The sequence below is a fragment of the Monodon monoceros genome, unplaced genomic scaffold, assembly GCF_005190385.1.
Source record: "Monodon monoceros isolate NGI ecotype Baffin Bay Population unplaced genomic scaffold, NGI_Narwhal_1 Super_Scaffold_12, whole genome shotgun sequence".
Taxonomy (NCBI): Eukaryota; Metazoa; Chordata; class Mammalia; order Artiodactyla; family Monodontidae; genus Monodon; species Monodon monoceros.
In genome coordinates, this window is record NW_021703768.1 from 162,908,003 (window position 1) to 162,931,820 (window position 23,818).

At 49.9% G+C, this 23,818-nt stretch overlaps 1 protein-coding gene across 4 annotated transcripts in view; it reads left to right on the forward strand.

Annotated features, from left to right (window-relative positions):
- Positions 1-511: 511 nt before the first annotated feature.
- SLC44A2 (solute carrier family 44 member 2) overlaps positions 512-23,818 on the forward strand; it is a 28,397-nt gene continuing 5,090 nt past the window's right edge. For 2 of the 4 annotated variants that reach the window (XM_029216377.1, XM_029216374.1), the window contains exons 1-16: positions 512-627; positions 15,031-15,079; positions 18,299-18,372; positions 18,496-18,580; positions 19,164-19,248; positions 19,446-19,556; positions 19,636-19,696; positions 19,784-19,907; positions 20,026-20,109; positions 20,203-20,315; positions 21,967-22,098; positions 22,201-22,300; positions 22,385-22,477; positions 22,654-22,738; positions 23,349-23,611; positions 23,697-23,791. In XM_029216377.1, coding sequence (XP_029072210.1) covers positions 597-627; positions 15,031-15,079; positions 18,299-18,372; positions 18,496-18,580; positions 19,164-19,248; positions 19,446-19,556; positions 19,636-19,696; positions 19,784-19,907; positions 20,026-20,109; positions 20,203-20,315; positions 21,967-22,098; positions 22,201-22,300; positions 22,385-22,477; positions 22,654-22,738; positions 23,349-23,611; positions 23,697-23,791 — 1,585 coding nt within the window. In that variant the 5' untranslated portion in view covers positions 512-596. Of the gene's footprint in view, positions 628-14,350; positions 14,560-15,030; positions 15,080-18,298; positions 18,373-18,495; positions 18,581-19,163; positions 19,249-19,445; positions 19,557-19,635; positions 19,697-19,783; positions 19,908-20,025; positions 20,110-20,202; positions 20,316-21,966; positions 22,099-22,200; positions 22,301-22,384; positions 22,478-22,653; positions 22,739-23,348; positions 23,612-23,696; positions 23,792-23,818 lie in introns of those variants that run through there. The other 2 variants (XM_029216373.1, XM_029216376.1) reach the window with 2 other exon arrangements.

Below are 23,818 nucleotides of genomic sequence, written 5' to 3' on the forward strand. Positions count from 1 at the left end.
GGACATACATGTTCTCCACCATTTTTTACAAGAACTCCCAAAACTGCAGGTAACACCTTTTGGCACGTACTCGCCGTGCATATGGTTTCTCCAGGATCAGTGGCAGAGAGGAATCGTATAGGGTGAACACGGTTTGGATTTAATCTTTCTGTCAGAGAACATCCTGACCCACAGCATCAGCTCACCCCGCTTGATGTTACCAAACTCTAAAATTCTTGCCAATCTGATGAATGAAAAATAGCATCTTTTTGTCTGTTCACTCGCACACAGTCGACACTCAATATCTATCTAGCGAATGAGTGGATGGATAGACTGAATGAATGACGACTGCTCCTTGCCCACTAAACGAACCTAGAGGGTCTCTCGAGAACCCAGATAGGAAACAAAGGTTGGGGCTCCACCCCTTCCCGAGCTCGACCCCGCCCATGGGTCCCGCCCCCACCCGCTCGGGACTCCCATTGGTGGGGTCGCGAGGGGATGACCAGGTGCGAGGGGCGGGCCCGGACCCGGGGCGGGGCGCTGCAGCCCGCGGAGCCTCTCGCCCTGCCGGGCTGGGGTCGCGCTGGCTCAGACTCCCCTCCCCGCCCGCCGCGGCCATGGTGGACGAGCGGAAGGACGGAGCCTACGGTAGGAGCCGCCTCTGGCCCGCGGCCGCCTCTGCTGAGTTCGGGGGCCTTGGTGGGGGGAGACATCCGAGATCTTAAACAGCCGCGCTGCAGCTGGGGGCCTCCTGCTTCCCGGCCTTGCATCCTGCTCTGCGCCGAGCCCACACCCACCTGCTCCCGCCAGGTCGCCCTGCATCCCCTCTCGGGAGCCCCTGCTCCCCCTCCAGCTGATGGGCCGGGACACACGGCGCATGCTCCGCCCGGGGAGGTCCCGTTATCTGGGCAGCTCGATGCAGGGTGGGGGAGGGGAGGCACGGCGACCGGGGCTCGGAAAAGGACCAGGGCCCCAACCTCCCCAAATCCTCCTCTTCCAATTCCCTTTATCCACTTCTTCCTCCTGCTCACACTCCCTTAGAAGTAGCCGTTCCGGGCTTTCGGCCACATGGGGAAACTGAGGCAAGACTAGGCAGACCCAGTGCTGGGGTGGGAGGCGATCGGGTCTCGCCCGCCGTCTGGGAAGGGCGGAAACAAGGGCGCCACCGGCGAAGGGACAGGAAGGAAACAGGAAACAATTGAGAAACTTTCCCCGCCCTGTGCAAGGAGCCGGGGGCGCTCGCTCCCATTTCGAGGGGTCCCAGCGACGGGACCCCCTCCCGCGAACCTCTGAGGGCGGCCTCTGGGCCTATGGGATGGGGCAAAGATGAGGCTTCCTCCCCACCCACGCCCTGCAGAGCTTCCCTTCCCAGGGTTCCACGGAGGGGTGTGCGGTCCTCAGTTTCTCTTTTCTCCTCCATTTTGGGTCCCCAGGGCTCAGGTGGGCACACGGCCCACGTGGCACTGCCTTGAGCTAAAGGCGCTCTGCCACCCCTCCTTGTGTGTCTGAAACTTCCTGGAAACTGTGAGACCGAAGGGCCTTGGGGAGGGGGCCGGAAACCGCTCAAAAATAATCAAGAAAAACGAGCTGGTTAGAGCTGTGCCTCCCTCCCCCCAGGGACTGTGGCCTTCAGAGGCTGCAAAGAGAGACAGATAGGGGAGGCTGGGTTCTCCCTGCCCAGCCCAGCCAAGGGCCTGGCAACTGCACAGTCTCTCCCCTCTCTGCTTGAAGCTGCCAGCCCAGACCTCCTGAGGGAACCCCCTTGCTCTTGGTTTTGGCCCAAGCCCCAGACCCTGTGGCTGCCCGTGCTGTGCGTCCCTTCGGTGTGGCTGGCTGTCTCTGATCTGGGATTCTCTGCCTGGGGTCCTCCCTGCCTGTGGGCAGCACCTGAGGGATCTTTGGTCTCCCTGAGGCAAGCCTGGGGGCAGAGTGGACAATGATATGATTCACCCAGCCTTGAATTTGGCCAGAGGGAGCCAGCCATGCATGGTCTTGCCAGGAACACACAGGAGGCAGGGGACCTATGTGCCCAACAGACCTTGTGCTGGGCACTAGAAGCACATTCCATCGACAAATATGTATTGAGCATCCTTCAGGTAGTGTCTAGACACGGAGAACACAGCAGTCAACAGAGTGGAAAAATTCTTGACTAAATACGTAATTTTAGGTAGGAGTGTGTGTGTATGTGTGGTGGGGGGAGGATCATCTGGGATTATTTTAGGTGACCAAGGGCTGGAGGTTGAGCCAGCCATGGGAAGATTTAAGCAAAATGTGGCAGAGGGAACAGCAAACAAACCACACAGTTGCTTAATTATTTCTCTCTGTGAGGCTGGAGAGTGTGAGATGGAGACTTCAGCTGGGTCTTGCAGCCAGGCCCTCACCTCCTCCAGAGGGGCCACATGGCTTGAATCCTCAGAGTGGGCGGGGGGTGATGGTGTCTTGCTTAGTTTGTAAGTAGTCCATTCTCATTAGAACCAAAAACCTAGGGCCCTTGCTCTGCCCTGTGAAATCAGATAACAAGATTTCCTTTGGGAACAGTGTGGTTTGGAAAGAGTGGCTCACAAATCCTCCCCTGTACCCCAGTGCCTTCCCATCAGTCATTGTGAATTTAGTGGGTGATATCAGACAGACATAGGCTCAAATCCTGGTTGGTTCTGATACATACAAGCTGTGTGGCCATGTGTGAGTTGGTGACCTCTCTGAGACTCTGTATCCTCATCTGTAGGGCTGGGCAGACTGTACTGGCTGGTGGGAAGTGTTTTGCACAGTGCCTGGTAAGCTGTATGTGCTCAGGAGGGCTCTGGGACTGGTGATACTGGGGACATGGATTTTTCCATGAGCTGCTGGAGAAGCAGCCCTATCTGTTGAGGCACATACTTGGACAAGACTGGGCAGGACAGAAAGCTCCTTCCCTATCAGACACCATATCTAGAGGAAGGCAGCGTCTCTGAGGAAGCCAGGAAATGGCTCCCGGCCCCGACGGATGTCAGCAAGGGGCACTGCCATCCTTCCCAGCCCACTCTTGGCATGAGCAGTATGGAAAAAGATTCTAGAACCTAAAACAATAGACTCTGATGGGGTTCGGGGACTGGGAAAAAAGTCATGGTGCTTGTTTTAAAAGCAGATTCCATGGCTCATTCGCTAGAGAGTTCAACTCAGCCAGCAGTAGGGCTCTGGCATCTGAATTGTTAAAAATATTGTGGAAGAGGGTATTGTTAATTGTAACTTTTGCAGGGGAAGAGATAATACATTCACATGCTTCAAAAAACAAAAGATAACAAGCTTTATCATGAAAACTCTCCCTCTTGCTCCCTCTCCCAACATCACACTTCATTCTTGGGATGCATCAGTATTACAACATCTTGTGTTTTCTTCCAAAGTCTAGGCCTTAGACCTTTGCATGCAATTATATACATATTCTTTATTTAGTGGCTTTTTTCCCCTTTTACAAAAATGTCAGCAAATCCCTAGAGTACTAGCTTCATGAGGCAAGAAGGCATGTCTGTTTGGTTTGAAGGTGTATCCACAGTGCCTGGCACATAGCACATAGTAGGTGCTCAACAAATGTTTGTTGAATGAAAAGGTGTTTCACATCATGTTGCTTTTTTTTTCCTTTTTCTTAATATATGTCAGAGATGATCCCTTTCTCACATCAGCACCTGGAAACCCTCCTCAATCTTTGCTGATGGTTGCATTAAGCTGTGCATTTGTGGGTGGACCCTCTTATATTGAACCAATCAAGCGGAATATTTTAAACATTTTTTTTAAGATGAAATTTCATTTTATTTATTTAATATATTTTGGCCCTGCCGTGTAGCTTGCAGGATCTCAGTTCCCCGACCAGGGATCAAATCTGGGCCATAGCAGTGACAGCACCAAATCCTAACCACTAGGCCACCAGAGAACTCCCTAAAGTTTTTATTGAAGTAGAAAATTCATACGTAAAAGGGTATAGATTCTAAATGTATGAGGTAACCAGCATCTAGATCAGGTAAAAAATATTACCAGCTTCCTGAATCCCCTCATGCCCAAGGAGGGCCTATCATTATTTTTTTTTTATTTTTTTAATTTTATTTTTGGCTGCATACGGTATTTGTTTTTCTCTTTTTGGCTGCGTTTGGTCTTCGTTGCTGCACTCGGGCTTTCTTTAGTTGTAGCGAGCGGGGGCTACTCTTCCTTGCAGTGCATGGGCTTCTCATTGCGGTGGCTTTTCTTGTTGCGGAGCACGGGCTCTAGGCATGCAGGTTCAGTAGTTGTGGCTCGCAGGCTCTAGAGTGCAGGCTCAGTAGTTGTGGCGCACGGGCTTCATTGCTCAGCGGCATGTGGGATCTTACCCGACCAGGGCTCGAACCCGTATCTCCTGCATTGGCAGGCGGATTCTTAACCACTGTGCCACCAGGGAAGCCCGAGCGCCTATCGTTATTAATATATTTTTTTAAATTTTTGTGGTAAAATACATAACATAAAATTTACCATCTAAACCATTTTTAAGGGTATAGCTCAGTAGTATAAGGTATTGTTATTACATTGTTGCACTGTGGCCTGTTTTTGTAAAGCCAATGGACTAAGAATGGCTCTTGTATTTTTAAAGCGTTCTTAGAAGAATATGTGATAGAGATGACATTTGAACCAGAAAGCTTAAAATTTTTGATACCTGGCCCTTAGAAAAAATTTGTAGATCTGTTGTAAGAACCTTCTCATCACTCCAGAAAGTTCCCTCCTGCCCCTTCCCAGTCAATCCCCAATGGGAGAATAATAATAATAATTATAATTATTATTATTATTTTGACCACACCACGCAGCTTGCGGGATCTTAGTTCCCCCACCAGGGATTGAACCTGGGCCACGGCAGTGAAAGTGCCAAGTCCTAACCACTGGACAACCAGGGATTTCCCAGGGAGGATTATTTTAAAACAGGATTTGAAGTTCTTTTATAACAAAAGTAATATATTCTCTCTGCTGGGCTGGGGGTAAGGGCTGAAAATTAAAAATAAGCCCTCAACCGCATAGATTTTAGCTTTCCAAGTGAAAGAACCCTTCACATACCCTCAGCTAGCTGTCCTCACCCCAGAGGTAAGACAGCCAAGAAGACTCTTTCCAGAGCTTAGACTATTTATTTCTGTGTGTATGTGTGGCATCTGTATCTTTTTAAAGCTCCTCAGGCTGGTTTAATGAGAAAGGGTACTGTTCCTAGGGTGGGCTACTATGTTCCCTTGTGAGATGAAGAGCCTTGCAGTTGCAAAACAATGTCTAATTATGTTAGTTTGTGAAATAGCAAAGTGAGGAACAGGTAACAAAACAGGGGGGATGAGGGATAAACATCTAGAAATCTGCTTAGGTATGTGCCCTGTGGACAGTGTCTAGAAGGGAAACCAGTGAGAGGAACTGCCCCCAGGGAGAGGAAGTGAGGGCTCTGGGCCAGGGGTGAGAGGGAGAGGAATTTTTCTTAGTCCAAAGGCTTGTTCTGCCTGAAGTTTTTTTTTGTTTTAGTCTTGATAAGCATACAGTTTACTTAACATAAGCAAGTTCATTCATAACTTCCTTCAGCAAACATTTATTGTGCAGGTACCATGTGCCAGGTTCTGTCCTAGACCCTGGAGATCCAGCACTTGTCAAGCTGAAATTGTAGAAAGGAACCCAGACAAGATACTAAGATGAATGGGGAAGATTCTCACAATGTCAGAGAAGGTGCTCTGGAGAAAAGTTTAGCAGCAGGGAGGGATAGGCGTGATCTATAGGGCCTGGAAGCAGGGTTTAAAATTTCAAACAGGATCAGAGAAGGTCATCCTGAGGTGACCAGAGGAGTGAGAGAGGGAGCTGGATAGAATGTTTCAGGCAGTGGGCAAGGCATGTGCAAAGGCCCTGGGGCTGGAGCGTGTCTGGTGTGTTTGAGGAGCAGCCAAGAGGCGCGTGTGGCTGGAGTGGAGAGATCAAGGGGGTAGAATGGGAGGAGGCGGGGGCGGAGAGGGGATGGGCAGAGTGTACAGGGCTTTGTGGATCATGGGAGGACTTGGGCTTCTGTTCTTTTTTTTTTTTGGCCGTGCCACGTGGCTTACAGAATCTTTGTTCCCCCACCAGGGATTGAACCTGGGCAGTGAAAGCGCAAAGTCCTAACCACTGGACCACTGGACTGCCAGGGAATTCCCTGGGCTTCCGTTCTGAGAGAGGTGGGAGTCATCGAGTTCTGAGCAGAGGAGGGACCTAGCCTGACTCAGGGGTTCACAGGTACCCCCTGGCCTTTCTGGGGTGCAATGGCAGAAGCCAGGAAACCAGACCAGAGGTGATAGCGCTAGTCAAGGGACATGAATCGCCTTGTAGCAAGGTGCTAAATAAATGAACACATCTACAAAAAAGTTAAGCAGAGTTCTGACTCTCAGCCAGGTCCTGGAACCCAGGATTGGCTCCGTTCCAGTCCCAGCTCCGTTCTTCTAGCTCTGTACTTGCAGAGACCTTTAGTATCCCTGAACCTTTCATATCTGTACCTTTTGCATATCTGAGCCTCAATTTCTCCATCCAGAAAATGGGGTTAATGACAGTATCAGCTCCCTCTCGGGGCTGCCTCAAGGGTTCAGTGAACTCATGTGGGTATAGCACTTAGCTCAGAGCTGGGTCTACAGTAAATGCTTAGTTAATCGGAGTTATTCACAGAGCACACATTTCAAGAGCATGGTATAGATAACCAACAAGGAACTCTGCTCAATACTGTGTAATAACCTAAATGGGAAAAGAATTTGAAAAAGAATAGATAGGTGTATATGTATAATGGAATCATTCCGCTGTACACCTGAAACTAACACAACATTGTTAATCAACTATACTCCAATATAAAATAAAAATTGAGAGAATTCCCTGGCAGTCCAGTGGTTAGGACTCTGCGCTTTCACTGCCAAGGGAGGGCCTGGGTTCGATCCCTGGTCAGGGAACTAAGATCCCACAAGCCTCGCAGTGCGACCAAAAACAATTGAAAAAATTTTTGGAAAAAAAAAAAAAAAAAAGAGCATGGTGTCAGGACCAGAGTTCAAAATCTCAGCTCCTGCCAGCTGTGTGATTTCAGACAAGTCACAAAGCATCTCTGTGCCTCCATTTCTTCATTGTGCCATCTGTCCTCAGAGCCTCGTTGAAAGGATAAAATGGATTCCTAGAAGGAAATAACTGCTTTGGTGCCCGGCACACAGCAGGTGCTCTATCTTTGGTCCTATCATGGTGGCCAGTAGAATCACTTCTAGCTTTCCTACCCCAACCTTTTGTCAAAGGGATTTTTCTGGGCAGCTGGGATGCCTATTACCCAGGCAGAGATTTCTGGGAAGGCAGTGGTGAGCTGGCCTGGCTGCATGGGCGAGGCCTTTGGCTGTTGTAGGCTTTGGGGACTTGGCCTGTATCCAGAAGCCTCAGACTGGGTGGCACTTGATGTCCTGGCACGAGCATTGTGACTGGGTAGCTTGTATCTGTTTCCTTATCTCCTACACCCACTGAACCCGGTGGGCCGGCCTTCGTACTCAGCAAGGCTGGGACCCAACGGCCGCCTCCCCTCCCCGATCCTGGTCTAACGGTCCGACTTTCCCATGCCTTCTCCCCCACCACTGTCACATCTTCAGCTCTGCCTCTGCCAGTATCTGCCCACAAAAGGCCTGGGTTGGAGCCAGAGGGACCTTGGTTTGATTCAGAGCTCCATCCCTCACCAGCTATGTGGTCTGAGCACGTGGCCTCAGTTTGCCCCCTCTGTCAAATGGTACCGTGCTCCTGGTTAGCATTTCTTTTTTCTTATTTTTTTGTTTTCTTTTGGCTGTGCCGTGGCTTGCGGGATCTTAGTTCCCTGACCAGGGATCAAACCCGAGCCCTCGGCAGTGAAAGCGAGTCCCAACCACTGGACCACCAGGGAATTCCCCTGGTTACCATTCCTTAAAGCCTTGTACCCCAGACCTGTGCTAAGTGCTTTTTGAGCACCAAGCCCTGGCAACAGCTACCAGTAAATGCAAGGATGAGTCCCATTCTCCACACAGGAAAACGTTAGCCTGGAGAGGGAAAGGGCTTGTCAATTTCCCCACCCACATTACCGGGAATGGATGACATGCCTTTACCACTGCCGGTTGTTATAAGCAGAGCACATGAAACATGCTGGCACAGACTTGGGCTCAACACGTGTGGGTTGATGGCTTAGAGACCAGGGGGCAGCGAACTTCTGTAAAGGGCCAGAGAGTCAATATTTTCACATACAATCTATGCCTGCTACTCGAGTCTGCCATAGACCACAGACAACATGAAAGCAAGCAGCCGTCAACAATACGAAAACGGGGACTTCCCTGGTGGTGCAGTGGTTAAGAATCCGCCTGCCAATGCAGGGGACACGGGTTCGAGCCCTGGTCTGAGAAGATCCCACAAACCACGGAGCAACTAAACCCGTGCGCCACAACCATTGAGCCTGCTCTCTAGAGCCCGCGAGCCACAATTACTGAGCCCTCGTGCCACAGCTACTGAAGCCCGCGTGCTTAGAGCCCGTGCTCTGCAACAAGAGAAGCCACCGCAATGAGAAGCACGTGCACGGCAATGAAGAGTAGCCCCTGCTTGCCACAATTAGAGAAAGCCCGGGCACAGCAATGAAGACCCAATGCAGCCAAAAATAAACAAAATAAATTTGTTAAAAAAAAAAAACAATATGAAAACGAATGAGCTGGCTGTGTGCCAAGCAAGCTTGATTTATAGCCACTGACATTTGAGTTTCACATGACAAAATAGTCTTCCTTTGATGTTTTTCAGCCACTTAATGGAAAGACCATTCCTAGTGCTGAGCCATATGAAAGCATGGTGGATGGATTTGCCCCACAGGGGACGGATGGTTTGTCAACCCCTGGCCTAAATGGTTAAGACACCGTGGTAGGGACTTCCCTGGCTGTCCAGTGGTTAAGACTTCACCTTCCAGTGCAGGGGGTGTGGGTTCGATCCCTGGTCGGGGAGCTAAGATCCCACATGCTTTGCAGCCAGAAAACCAAAACATAAAACAGAAGCAATATTGTAACAAGTTCAATAAAGACTTTAAAAATGGTCCACGTCAAAAGAAAAAAAAAATCTTAAAAAAAAAAGACGCTGTGGTAGGCAGGATAATGGTCCCCCCAAAAGACGTCCATGTCCTAGTTCCTGGAACCTATGAATATGTTACCATACACGCATAAGGCACTTTGCAGATGGGACTAAATTTAGGATCATGAGGTGGGGAGATTATTCTGGATTATCCAGGTGGCCCCAAGGACAAGGGTCCTTATAAAGAAAAGAGGGGGACTTCCCTGGCTGTCCAGTGGTTAAGTCTCTGCGCTTCCACTGCAGGGGGCGTGTGTTCGATCCTTGGTCAGGGAACTAAGATCCTGCATGCCACGCGGTGTGGCCACAAAGAAGAAAAGAGGGAGGCAGGGGAGTCAGGAGAAGATGTAGCAATGGAAGCGGATGTGGGCTTAATGAGAATGCTGGCTTTGAGGATGGAGGAGGAGGCCACGAGCCGAGGAATGAGGGAGGCTTCTAGAAGCTGGAATAGGCAAGGAAACGCAGCCCGGCCAGCACCCTGATTTTAGCCTAGTGAGATTCACTTTGGACATCTGATCTCTAGAACCATAAGATAATAAATTTGTGTTTTGAACCACCAAGTTGGTGTTAATTACTTACAGCAGCCATAGAAAACACTAACTCAGGAGCTGGGTGGCCCAGCTCTGTTGCTCACCATCTTTGTGGCCACCAGCATGTGTTTCTCTCTGGGCCTCAGTTTCTGCATCTGTCAAATGGGGGTAATGATGGGATCAACCTCACAAAGTTGCTATAAGGGTGAGCTGAGGTAAACCGTGTAACGTTTTAGAAAAGTGCCTGGCACACAGTAAACGGGTCAGAAATATGGAGGCACTGGGGCATTCCACTGTTATTATTTTGCAGCATTTTTGCAAAGATTCAGCAAGTTTCCATCCTCAGGCTCAATTATCAAACCATTAGTATTTGCCTTGCCCCTCCCTCCGTCCCCACTTGGCTAATGTTAAAATGAGTTAATGGAACCCATCAGATGACAGTACCATTGTTCCCTCTTATATTTCCTGAGCCACCCACAAGGCAATGCCCTGAGCCAAGGCTACACCAGGTGCCTCTCTGCTTCTTTAGTTCCATCTCAAAGAGGGATAACTCAAGTTCACACAGGAAGGCCATAGCCCATCTGTCCCATCCACGGCCACCAATTTCCCTGAGAGCTGTCTGAAACTTCCCCATGTGTCTTCCCCTCCCCAGCCCGGCCTCATCATGCTCCTGTTCAGACACCCTCAGTGGCTCCCACTAATTCATCAAAACTGGAGTAGGGACTGACCACTTGTTGCTTGGTGACTGGGGGAGCCACTTCCTCTCCGTGAGCCTCGGTTTCCTCCGCTGTAAAATTGATGTGTTTTGGCTGCACCGTGCGGCTTGTGGGATCTTAGATCCCCGACCAGGGATTGAACCTGGACCCTCGGCAGTGAAAGCGCTGAGTCCTAACCACTGGACCGCCAGGCAATTCCCTAAAATGGGTTGTTGATAGGATCACCTGTATTGTAAAGAGCTCGGCGCCGGTGTCTGAAAGATATTCCTTGGTTCTTAACCGCTGGACTGCCAGGGAAGTCCCAGCCCCAGCTGTTCTTATCTGATGGTTCCCACTGCCAGTTTGGCCGACGTAAGAAACTTCCGGCACTCCTTTCTCTCTTCCCCCACCCACCTTATCTGTCTCACCTGCTATCAGATGGTAGAAATATGCTCTTGTGTTTTCCCATCCTACTTGTCATAGTTTTGAGTTTTATATATTTGCATGATTAATCCACGTGGAATTTGTTTTGCTATGTGGTGGGAGTGGAGTTAACTTTATCTTCTTCCAAATGAACAGTGAAGGCTACTGACTGATTTATCCTTTCCCTGCCAACTGGAAATTCCACATTTATCATGTATTCAATTCTTATATGTATAAAATTCGAAAATTAATTTTTTAAATACGTGCACCTGGAAAACTCAAAGCTGCATTTTTATTTTCAGTTTTAGCTGTATTATACATGGATTATATATCATGGTTATTCATTTAACAAACTCTGACTGAGTGCCTGTCTTGTGCCAGATGCTATGCTGGGCGCTGGGGGCAAAGTTATGAACAAAACAGACATAAATCCCTGCCCTTGTGCAGCAAACAGACATGGGGGCAGACAATAGTCAATGTGTAAATGAGTCAGAAACAAAATAAAATAGGGTAACAGGAGAGAAGGGGGAAAGGGTGCTGTTTTATTTTATTTTTTAAAATTATTTATTTTATTTATTTTTATTTTTGCCTGCACTGGGTCTTCGCTGCTGTGCGCAGGCTTTCTCTAGTTGCGGCGAGCGGGGGCTACTCTTTGTTGTGGTGCGCAGGCTTCTTATTGTGGTGGCTTCTCTCGTTGCCGAGCACGGGCTCCAGGCTTGCGGGCTCAGTAGTTGTAGCTCGCGGGCTCAGTAGATGTGGCACATGGGCTCTAGAGCACAGGCTCAGTAGTTGTAGCGCACGGGCTTAGTTGCTCCACAGCATGTGGGATCTTCCCAGACCAGGGCTCGAGCCCGTGTCCCTTCATTGGCAGGAGGATTCTTAACCTCTTCCCCTCAAGGGTGCTGTTTTAGACAGGATGGTCAGAGAAAGCCTCTCTGAGGAGGTGATGTTTGAGCTTGCAGGAGGTGGAGCCAAGTGGCTGTCTCAGGGAAGAGCTTTCCGGGGAGAGGGAACAGCCAGAGCAAAGGTCCTGAGGTGAGACTGTGTCTGGTGAGTTTATAGTCTAATCAGGGGGGACATGGGCCGGTGGTGGCCTGGGTGAGGGCAAGTCCACCATCCTCCTGGGCAACAGATGCCCATTGAAGGAGACCCAGCCCAAACTCCCCCGATTTTTTTGCTGGAATATTTTGGGGGTTGAAATAAATATATATATGCATCATTCTTTTCTCAAAAAATTTAAAAAGTTTTCCACGTTAAAACAGTCACTATACTAGTGTTTGTCCCCTATTTAGAAGTAGATGGTTAGATGGCAAATAGAATTTCTTGACATTTTATGAAGCCCTCATGGTCAAAACCTTTAATAAATGTGAAAAAGTTTAAAAAACAGTATACAGTGTAACCAGTATAACCTACAGTATAACCAGGGTGCCAGTGAGGCTGGAACAGAGCAAGGAAAGGGGAGAGTGGGAGGCGTGAAGGCAGGGAGGAGGGGACAGGGTAGAGCAGGCAGGGCCTTGTGGGAATGGTGAGGATTTGGGCTTATGGGAGCCATAGAGTGTTCGGGGCAGAGGAGGGAGTGCCCTGACTCAGGTGTCCACAGGCTCCTCTGGTCCCTGTGGGGGAGTGGACAGTGGGGGACAAGTGTGGGAGCTGAGACACCAGGGTGGAGGCACCTGCACTGTCCAGGCAGGAGACGACAGCTGTGTGACAAGGGTGGGAGCCAAATGGGGTGAGAGTGGTTGGATCCTGAATAGATTCTGAAGGCAAAGCTGATGTGAAGCAAAGAGAGACGTGTCCCAGGTTTCCAGCCTGAGCACTCAGGAGGACAGAGCAGCTTGGGGGGACAATGGGGTCATGCTGAGTGGGAGGTGCCCATGAGACCCCCATGTAGGGTGCTGGGGGGCAGGTGTCACAGGGTCGAGCTGCTCAGGAGTGAGGCCCTCCCCAGGGACCCATATTTGAGCATCATCAGGGCGGAGCTGGTGGCTGAAGGCCGGAGTTTGCAAGAGTGTTCCCAGGGGACCTAGCGTATCTGGGAAGAGAGAGGCTGTGGCCTGGGCACTGCTTGCACTGGGCGGGGTGGGACCAGCCAGCCTTTGGGCTGGCAGGGACTGTGACAACTACAGGGCTACTTTGGGAGGCCTGGTCACCCAAGGGCATGGCTTGGAGCCTTGGGCCTCGCCTGTTTGCTGAAGCCTGTGGGCCAGGGGGTAGGTGGGGCCTCCACAGCTAGACGCCACTGTGGGGGTGGTGTGACATTTCTCTAGGCACAAGCTGAGTTGGTGACCAGAGTCCCATCAGGGGGTGCCTGACTCTGAGGCAGCAGGTACGAGTCTTGAGCACCAACTGTTCTCTTATAACCCCATGCTGGCTGTATGCTTCACACTGGATATCTCTTCCTGCTGACTACACCCTGACACCGACTGTATCATGCCATGTCACCTGTAGAGCTGGTTGTACTATGAAGTATACAACTGGCCCCAAGGGCTGTTGGGAGATAGCAGTTTGAACAGGCACGTGATCAAGAGAGTATACAGCTGGCGCAGGGGTGGATGGTTGGTGTAGGGGGTGTAGCCAGCTGACTGGGAATGCTATGCTGTGTACCCTCACACCAGCTGTATACCGCTACCCCTACTGTACACCCCACACTGATTAAACACCCCGAATTGTATACCTCCATGTGGGCCATATACCCCATGCTGGCAGTACCCCCATACCTACTGTATACATCCATATCAACTGAGTATTTCTACACTGACAATATACTGCATCCATGCCAACTGTATACTTCTTGGTATCCCATGCCTGGTCTTTGGCTGGTTTTGGTTTTATGCTTTAGACCCATTTCACAGTTGAGGAAGCCGAGGCTCAGAGAAGGTAAGGCCCTGGCCTGAGTATCCTCAGGCTCAGATGGGGCAGGAACATTCAAATCCAGGGCCACCTGGTAGGATATCAGCTCCACAAGAGCAGACCCACAAGACTGGGTCTCTCACATGCCACTGTACCCAATAGGCGCTCAATAAATACGTGTTCTTCAAAACAGTGGCTTCAGGATTATCTACAGTGAAAGTGTGCAAGGGTGGTGAGCTGAGGTGTGTAGCCTTGGGGGCCACAAAGGGACCAGCTGGGGGCAATGCCAGAAAGGGATGTGGCACTGGGGGCTGTCAGTCCTAATTTGGCAGTTTTCCAGAGACAGGGATGTGGATTTTTATATGGACTGTCCCAATATTTAACTGTTGGCATTTACTTTTTAAAAAAATGCATCCACGGGTTGGAGAGTTTTCAGCCCAAATACTCTGTCATTGGTTGTTCGGGTTAAGCCAGCTGCCCGTTTTGCTGTGCCTGGCTAGACACTGACCTCCCTATGCCTCCGTTTCCATACCTGGAGAATGGGACAGTAATTAGACGCTTTCCAGGGTTGAGAGATGTTCTAGGGCGGTGTCGCCTGGTTGGGGGCAGGGGGCTAGCCCAGGCCGCAGGGTGAAGCCACAGAGTGAAGCCACAGAGTTCCCCGGGTGGGGGCTGGGCGGCGTGGGGGGGGGTGCGGAGAGGGCTAAATCGGGCTGCGGGTGAGTGACTGGAGCAGCTGCCGCCCCGCCCCGTCCTCTCCTCCCTCCCTCCGTTCCGTGGTCCAGTCCGTCCGAGGCAGCAGCTCTGCTAGGGCCGGTCTGACCGGTTTGGGCCGCCCCGCCTGGCTCTGCTGGGAGGGGCCGCCGTCCGTCGGTCCCTCGGTCCCTCCCTCGGGACTCCTGCGCGTCTGGACCCGAGGGCAGAGAGGGAGCGCGAGCCGTCAGTGGGTCGTCGGGGCAGGGCGCCCGCAGGGATGGGGGGCGAGCGGCAGCATTACTACGGGAAGCACGGTAGGCAGTGCCCCGCTCCCGCGCCCGGGCCTGGCAACTTGGAGGGGGAGGGGGCAGCGGGAGGACCCGGGATGGGGGGATGAGGGAGGAGCGGAATTGCAGATCTCTGCCTGTACCCCCCCAACCCCCCATCGTCACCTGGCAGCACCCTTCACCCCAACGCCCGCCCAGAGGTCCCTCCAAACTCCCTCATCCGAAGGGTCTGTCCTCGCAGCCTCCCCAGGACTCCTGTGAGAACCATCTCCAGATCCCACCTTGGACTCTCCCCTCTCCACCGGGCTCGCTGGTAGCCTTTTTTCCAGCCCCCTCCCAGTGAGTGGTCGTCAGGTGATAAATCGGGCTGTTCACAGAAAATCCTCAGGATCTCTGAATCTTACTTCTCCGTGGCCAAGACACCCCTAGGAACATCTGGGGAAGGGTGGCCTGCCACCCTCATCTTGGATCACTCAGCTCAATCTTGCTGAATTTCAGGAACACCACAGAAGTATGACCCCACCTTCAAAGGACCCATTTACAACAGGTAAGCCGTCTGGGTTCCTGAGAGGGGAGGGGTCTCTACTAACACTGCCTCCACCCCTGTTTCTTTACACACCTCCACATTTGTACTCCAACAACCTGGTGATAAATATTTGCAACTTAACGATAAAAGAACTTAAAAGAATGATAAAAGAACGATAAAGGAATTTCCTTAATATACAAAGTCTTTACAAATGAATTTTTAAAATTCAGGCAAAAGACTGGAACAGATCATTTATAGAACAAGAAATACTGTAAACAGTGGAGTTATGGAGAAATGCTCAAACTCACTGGAAAGTAAAGGAATGTAATTTAAAACAGTAACCAAACAGAATTTCCCCATCACAGATTGGCAGAGGCTAAAAAGATTGACACACTAGGGTATACAGAAGTAGAAATATAATGTTGTACACATGAAACTTACATAATGTTATAAATCAATGTTACCTCAATTTAAAAAAAAAAGATTGACACATATTCTGCTCTGAAACTAATTGATACAGTCTTTTTTGAAGGGAATTTGGAAATACGACTTTTTCTTTTTTTTTGATGTACCGTTGTTTGTTCCAGAGATTAAAATTCTATGAAAAAAATTCTCCCAGTACACCGTGCATAGATGGGCAAAATTGTATGATAATGCTGCCTTTTTGAAAATGGCAAAAACCAACAATCTGAGTTGCATCTCTTGGAACTAGTTAGATACATTACAGTGCATCCTTAGGTTATTTTATTACACAGCTGTTAAAATGTACAAGAGCCTTTATAAATAGTCACTTGGATCCCTCTCAATATATTAGTGAAAAAAACAAGACACAAATAGTGGGTGTATCATAATCATACTTGAGTTAACCAAAAAAAGTTTTTTTGGAAAACATTTGTACCAGTGAATAAAGAACTCACTAGAAATCATTAACACAGGTTACTCCTGGAGAGGAGGGTTATGTGGGAGACAGTTCTTGGTTATGTACATTCCTGTGTGGTTTAAATTTTATCATGTTCATATTTAATCTTATGATAATAGTTTAATTTTTTCTTTTTAGTAAGTGCTAACATGGTTGGTGAAACTTATGGGTTTTTGTTTTCGTTTTTTCTTCCAGTTTTATTGAGATATAATTGATATACAGTACTGAATAAGTTTAAGGTGTACAGCATAATGATTTTTTAATTTAAAAAATTTTTGGCTGCGTTGGGTCTGTGTTGCTGTGCGCGGACTTTCTCTAGTTCCCTCGAGCGGGGGCTACTCTTGGTTGCGGAGTGGGGGCTACTCTTCGTTGTGGCACGCGGGCTTCTCATTGCGAGGGCTTCTCTTGTGGAGCACGGGCTCTAGGCGCACAGGCTTCAGTAGTTGTGGCATGTGGGCTCAGTAGTTGTGGCTCGCGGGCTCTAGAGCACAGGCTCAGTAGTCGTGGCGCATGGGCTTACTTGCTCAGCAGCATGTGGGATCTTCCCAGACCGGGGCTTGAACCTGTGTCCCTGCATTGGCAGGCAGATTCTCAACCACTGCGCCACCAGGGAAGCCCCAGCCTAATGATTTGATTTACATATATCATGAAATGATTACCACAAAAAGTTTAGTGAACATCCATGATCTCATATAGATATGAAAGAAAAGAAGAAAAAAATAACTTTTCCTTGTGATGAGAACTCTTAAAATTTCCTCTCTTAACAACTTTCACGTATATCATACAACATTATATTTACCGTGTGTACATTACATCACTTATTTACCTTATAATTGGAAGTTTGTACCTTTTGAATACCTTCATCCAATGCCCCCTTCCACTCCCCAACTGCCACCTCTGGTAGCCACAAATCTGATATCTTTTTCTATGAGTTAGTTATTTATTTTTTTTACATCTTTATTGGAGTATAATTGCTTTACAATGGTGTGTTAGTTTCTGCTTTATAACAAAGTGAATCAGTTATACATATATTCCCATATCTCTTCCCAGTTAGTTTTTGAAGTATAATTGACCTACATCACTATGTTAGTTCCTGGTGCACAGCATAGTGATTCAGTATTTCTATAAATTACAAACTGATCACCACAAAATAGCTTCACTTTTAAAAAACATTAATATGAAAAAAAAACATTAATATGCTATGCTGGTAAGGATGTAGGGAAATGGGCACTTAATCAAAAGAGAGCTGAACATTGCTGCAACCTGCTTTGAGGACAGTGTAGCATGAGGTATTAAAATTTATTTTTTAGTTTTTTTTATTGAGTTATAATTAATATACAATGTTATATTAGTTTCAGGTGTGCAACATAGTAATTTGGTATTTTTATACATCATGAAATGATCACTGCAATCAGACCAGTTACCACCCATCACCATACAAAGTTGTTACAATATATTTTTTTAAAATATTTATTTATTTATTTGGTTGTGCTAGGTCTTAGTTATGGCAGGTGGGCTCCTTAGTTGCAGCTCGTCGGCTCCTTAGTTGCAGCATGTGGGCTCCTTAGTTGTGGCTCCAGGGTTCCTTAGTTGTGGCATGCAAACTCTTAGTTGTGGCATGCATGTGAGATCTAGTTTCCTGACCAGGGATCGAACCCGGGGCCCCTGTATTGGGAGCATGGAGTCTTATCCACTGCACCACAAGGGAAGTCCCCAAAGTTGTTACAGTATTACTGACTGTATCCCCTATGTGTATATTACATCCCTATGACTTATTTATTTTGTAGTTGGAAGTTTGTACCTCTTAATCCCCTCTACCTGTTTCGTCCATCCCCCCCCCACCTCTAGTCTGACAACTGCCAGTTTGTTCTCTGCATCTATGAGTCTGTTTCTGTTTGTTGGTTCATTTGTTTCATTTTTTTAGATTCCACATATAAGTGAAAGCGTACGTTATTTGTTTCTCTGTCTGACTTATTTCACGTAGCAGAATATCCTCCAGATCTATTCCCTGCTGCCGCAAATGGCAAGATTTCATCCTTTATGGGGGGCTGAGTAATATTCTATTGTATGCATACACACCCCATCTTTACCCATTGATCTATGGATGGCACTTAGGTTGCTTCCATATCTTGGCTTTTGTAAATAGTGCTGCAATGAAAGGTATTAATATTTAAAATGCACGTGCCCTTTGGCACAGCATTGGTACCGCTCAGGAACATGTGTCCAAATAACACATACCTATATATGTGTACAAGGCAGGATGGGTCCATGATATCCAGGGCACCAGTACTCCCACCCTGACACGGTCTCTTGCTCCCCAGAGGCTGCACAGACGTCATTTGCTGTGTGTTCCTCCTCCTGGCCATTGTGGGCTATGTGGCTGTAGGCATCATAGGTGAGCAAAGGAGGGGATGGGACTGGGGTTCCAGGGTGGAAGGGCAAGCCACCGCCTCTGGGGCAGAAGTGGGGCTGGTGCTAAGGAGTGGCAGCCCCTCGGCATCTCTGGATCCCTCCACAGCTTGGACTCACGGGGACCCTCGAAAAGTGATCTACCCCACTGATAGCCGAGGAGAGTTCTGCGGGCAGAAGGGCACGAAAAATGAGTGAGTCTGGCTCCTTGGGGCCTGCTGGGTCTGGTGAGGAGTGTGCGGGAGAGCTTCATGAGCACTGGGGAGAAGGTTCTAGGCTTTCCTCGCCTCCATCCATCCACTAGTCCAGTCAACAAGTATTTATAAAACTCCCGCCATCCCCAGCCTCTGTTCTAGGCCTTGGGGACACAGCACTAAATGAGACATTCAAAGTCTTGTCCTCTGGTGGCCCACATTTTAGGGGAGAGACAGAGAGGAGACAGTCCCAGATCTGATGTCCGCAGGTGATGAATAGGTGAGGTAAAAGAGCAAGTTCAATCCAAGCTGTGCCATTCCCTGGCTGTGTGACCTACGGCAAGTGTCTCAACCTCTCTGGGTCTCATTTTCCTTATCTCTGAAATGGGGATCATGACAGTCCCACTCTCATGGGGCTGTTGTGACGGTTAGATGAGCCAGCACATGTCCAGTGCTTAGAAGAGCACCTGGCATGGAGTTGCTGCTGCTGTGGTTATTACTGTTGTTGTTGTTTTCGTTAAGATAGTCTATATAGGCTGATTGAGAAGTCTTGACAGTTTCCATCTCCCTTCCCCAACCCCAGGAACAAACCCTTCCTGTTTTATTTCAACATTGTGAACTGTGCCAGCCCCCTGGTCCTGCTGGAATTCCAGTGTCCCACCCCCCAGGTAACTTGTCCCCTCCCCACCTCTTTCCTTTCCCCCACTTCCACCATCAGGTCCTTTTTCCCTCTGTAGTGGCAGCTTCTCTCCCAGCCCTTTCTCTCTCCCTGGTGAATAGGGGGAAGGGGGCGGGACCTCTGTCTTGAGAGGCGATCAGGTGTCTGTCCAGATCCCACTCAAACCCTGCCTCCTGCCCCCCCAAGATCTGCGTGGAGAAATGTCCTGACCGTTACCTCACCTACCTGAACGCTCACAGATCCCAGGACTTTGAGTACTACAAGCAGTTCTGTGTGCCTGGCTTCCAGAACAACAAGGTAAGCAGGTAACTGCCCAGGCAGGGGCAGGTCGAGAGTGCTGGCCCACAGGATTGACCCCCTCCCTGTCTCTTGGCAGGGTGTGGCTGAGGTCCTCCGAGATGGCGACTGCCCCGCCGTCCTCACCCCCAGCAAACCCCGTGAGTCTGGGGTCCCATGAGCTTGGGAGGGGCATGGGGAGGTTTCAGGGGCTCAGCCTGACTGGTCCTATCCCCTGCTCTGTGCAGTGGCCCAGCGGTGCTTCCCAGACATCCACAGCCACAAGGGGGTCCTCATGGTGGGCAACGAGACAACCTATGAGGATGGGCATGGCTTTCGGAAAAACATCACAGAGCTGGTGGAAGGCGCCAAGTGAGGACTGTGACCCACCATGCTGACATCACATTTTCCTGGGTGGGACAGGGTATCCCCTGGGGCTGGCCCAATCAGGGAGCGGGGTCCGACCTAAAGCCTGTCTGCCTTCCCCCAGGAAGGCCAATGGAGTCCTGGAGGCCCGGCAGCTGGCCATGCGGATATTCGAAGATTATACAGTCTCCTGGTACTGGATTATCATGTAAGTTGAGAGGGAAGGTAGCCCTCATTGGGCTGCCCTGTCTGAGACTGGTGAGCGGGTGGGGTCCGCTCATGCACCCATTTTATCCCCCAGAGGCCTGGTCATCGCCATGGTATTGAGCCTCCTGTTCATCGTCCTGCTCCGCTTCTTGGCTGGCATTATGGTCTGGGTGATGATTGTCATGGTGATTTTGGTCCTAGGCTATGGTATGTCTCTCCCTCCCTGTGTCCTCCCCTCCCCACAGTCGGCAAAATGCCTATGCCCTTTGAGCTGTCATCGGCCTATCAAGGATCTTCTGTCCCTGGCGGTCCAGTGGTTAGGACTTGGCGCTTCCACTGATGGGGCCTGGGTTTGACCCCTGGTTGGAGAACTAAGATCCTCCAAGCCGTGTGGCACAGCCGAAAAAAAACAAAACAAAACTTCTCCTGAGCCATCCGACATCCTCCATCTTTTATTTGGAATATTTGTGAAGATATTCATCTCAACATTGTTTATGAGAGCAGGTACTTGGAAACAACCATTACATCATAATCTTCCCAAGCAGGACTGGATCTGTATTTCATCGACAGCAAATGCATTCTAAAGTATACCGTTTTGCACAGTGGCTAGGGCCACATCCTCTGGCACCAGAAAGCCTAGGGTTCAAATGCTGGCTCTGCCAATTCCTTGCTCTGTGACCTTGGGCAAGTGACTCCACCTCCCCATGCCTCAATTTCCTTCTCTATAAATTGGGGATAATTAGTATTTACTAGTTAGGAGACTTAATGAGAAGAAGACAGTCTGCGGATGAGATGCGGGAGGGCCTGAGGCCTGTGGAACTCAGAGGCAGTGCTCAGAAGCCAATGCTTCACGTTCTGTTTATTCATTTAAACTTTCCAAGAGGAAAGATGCTGGATGTGCAACCTACACTGGAGACAAAGATGTTAAAATATTCATTTAGAAAAAAAAAATTTTTTTTTTTTTTTTTTTGGCCATGCCGCACAGCACGTGGGATCTTAGTTCCCCGACCAGGGATTGAACCCATGCCTCCTGCAGTAAAAGTGTGGAGTCCTAACCAGTGGACTGCCAGGGAATTCCCAAAATATTCGTTAATAGTCGTTTCTAGCTGGGTGCTGGCCGTTTTGGTGCCTAGCTTTTTGTACTTTACCTGTACTTTATGACTTTCTTCTACCAGAGCTAAGGGGAATGGTGAAAATCCCTAATGCTACCCCACTGGACGTTAGCACCCGTGTCCTCCCTCCCCACCCATGAATCATTGTTCCAGGATGGCAGAGGGGTCAGGAAAGCTTCAGGCCACACAGCATCCTGACTTCTATTCACTCATTCATTCATCCATCATGTACTGAGTGGCTGCTATGTTCTGGGCAGTCTTCTAGGTCCTGGGCTTACAGCAGTGAATAAAACAGGACAAATCCTTACTTTTGGTGGAGCTTATATTCCAGAGGGTATGGGCAAGATGGGCAAGAAACAAACCAGAAAACCTCTGGGATGTCAAAGCTGTGAAGGGGAATAAGAAATTGGAATGTAAGAGGGTATGATTCTAAATGGGGGAAGAGATCCCTTAAGAAATTGGAATGTAAGAGGGTATGATTCTAAATGGGGGAAGAGATCCCAGAAGGTCTCATGAGAAGGTGACATTTGAGCAGGGACTAGAGGATGTGAGGATCCAGTTGGGGAGAGACTGAACCAGGCAGCAGGAACAGCAGGTAAAGGCCCTGAGGGAGCAGCAAGCGATGGCAGCCCCTCTCAGCCTTGGTTTTTGTTTCTGTTACATGGGTGTGGTTGTACATGCTTTGTAATGTTGCGGGAGCCGTCGGAGGGCTGAGGTCAGTCGTAGCACGGTGGTTCCCCATGCAGGAATATTTCATTGCTACATGGAGTACGCTCGACTGCGTGGCGAGGCCGGCTCTGACATCTCCCTGGTGGACCTTGGCTTCCAGACGGACCTCCGCGTGTACCTGCACTTGCGGCAGACCTGGATGGCCTTCAGTGAGTCCCAGCTCCCCATTCAGTGAGGCCTGGGTGGGAGTGGGGAGCTCAGGCAGGTGGCAGACTTGATCACTCTCTGCCCCACCCCACCCCCCCACGCAGTGATCATTCTGAGCATCCTCGAGGTTATTATCATCTTACTGCTCGTCTTTCTACGGAAGAGAATTCTCATCGCCATTGCACTCATTAAAGAAGCCAGCAGGTGGGTGCCGGGGTGCCAGGGGGTCAGGCTGGGGTGGTCCCAGGCCTGCTCGGGCCTTGATGTCTGTGTTTCTACTCCTCCCAGGGCTGTGGGATACGTGATGTGCTCCTTGCTGTACCCACTGGTCACCTTCTTCCTGCTGTGCCTTTGCATCGCCTACTGGGCTAGCACCGCTATGTATCCACCGTCAGACCCCGATCTCCGACCCCGGGGCTGGGGGCTAAGTGCCACACTTGCCTGGAGGTGACCTACATCTTGGGGGCAAAGCCTGAACCTGGTGTGGGAATGGATTCTTTTCCACATGCCCCTGTGGTCCCTAATCCCAGACGTTGGGTTCCTTAATGAGCCTCTAGCTTTCTGTCCACTTCCAACGAAGCTGTCTATAAGATCTTCAATGACACCGCTTGCTCAGTTGCTGGGAAAACCTGCAACCCTGAGGTGGGTGTCCGGAAGTGGCGGGGTGGCTCTTTCCCTAGCAGCCCACAGTTGATCTGAAGGCCTCTCATCCCCACTTGGGGACCATTCAGCAAACATTTGGTGCCTGCCATATGTCCTGTGCCAGATGTGGGTGGCAGGGAGAGGAAGAGATCTAGCCTGGCACCTACTCCCCCCCACCCACTAAGTGCTGATCTACCCACCTTCCCCCACCCCTTGACTTCATTTCCTGCCCCGACACCCCTCTCTTAACCCAGTGGTGGTCAGTTCTTCCTTTAGAGCCCCGTCTTGCCTTTCACAAGCCCCTAACCTGCCTTCCATGGTCCTCATACTGATCTCTGCCACTTGTGATCTGTCCACATGGCCACTCCATTGATCCCCAAGATAGCTTATCCCGCCTCTCTGACACCCATTGGGATGATGATCCCTAATCTTGTTTCTAGAAGGCCTTTTGAGAGCCCCTATCCTAACCCCCCAATTCCTTGACTTAACTCTGTTCCCCATGACTCCTGTCCCATCTCGTGGTCTACCTGACAGGTCTGACCTGATGCCCAGAGCCCACTCTGAACCCCTAGCCCCTATGATGTGACCAGGCTCTGCGTCCCTCCCACAGACCTTCCCCTCCTCCAATGAATCCCGCCTGTGCCCTGGAGCCCACTGCCAGTTCGCCTTCTACGGTGGTGAGTCGACTTACCACCGGGCCCTGCTGGGCCTGCAGATCTTCAATGCTTTCATGTTCTTCTGGCTGGCCAACTTCGTGCTGGCGCTGGGCCAGGTCACGCTAGCTGGCGCCTTCGCCTCCTACTACTGGGCCCTGAACAAGCCGGATGACCTGCCTGCCTTCCCACTCTTCTCTGCCTTCGGCCGGGCGCTCAGGTGGGGCCCAAGGTGGGCTGGGGGTAGGGGTGAGTTGGAGTGGGAGAGGCCTGGCTGGACCACTGACCACTCCCTCGGCCCAAAGGTATCACACAGGCTCTCTGGCCTTCGGCTCCCTCATTCTGGCCATCGTGCAGATCATCCGAGTGATACTCGAGTACTTGGATCAGCGCCTGAAAGGTATGGCCCACAGATGGTTGGCAGTAA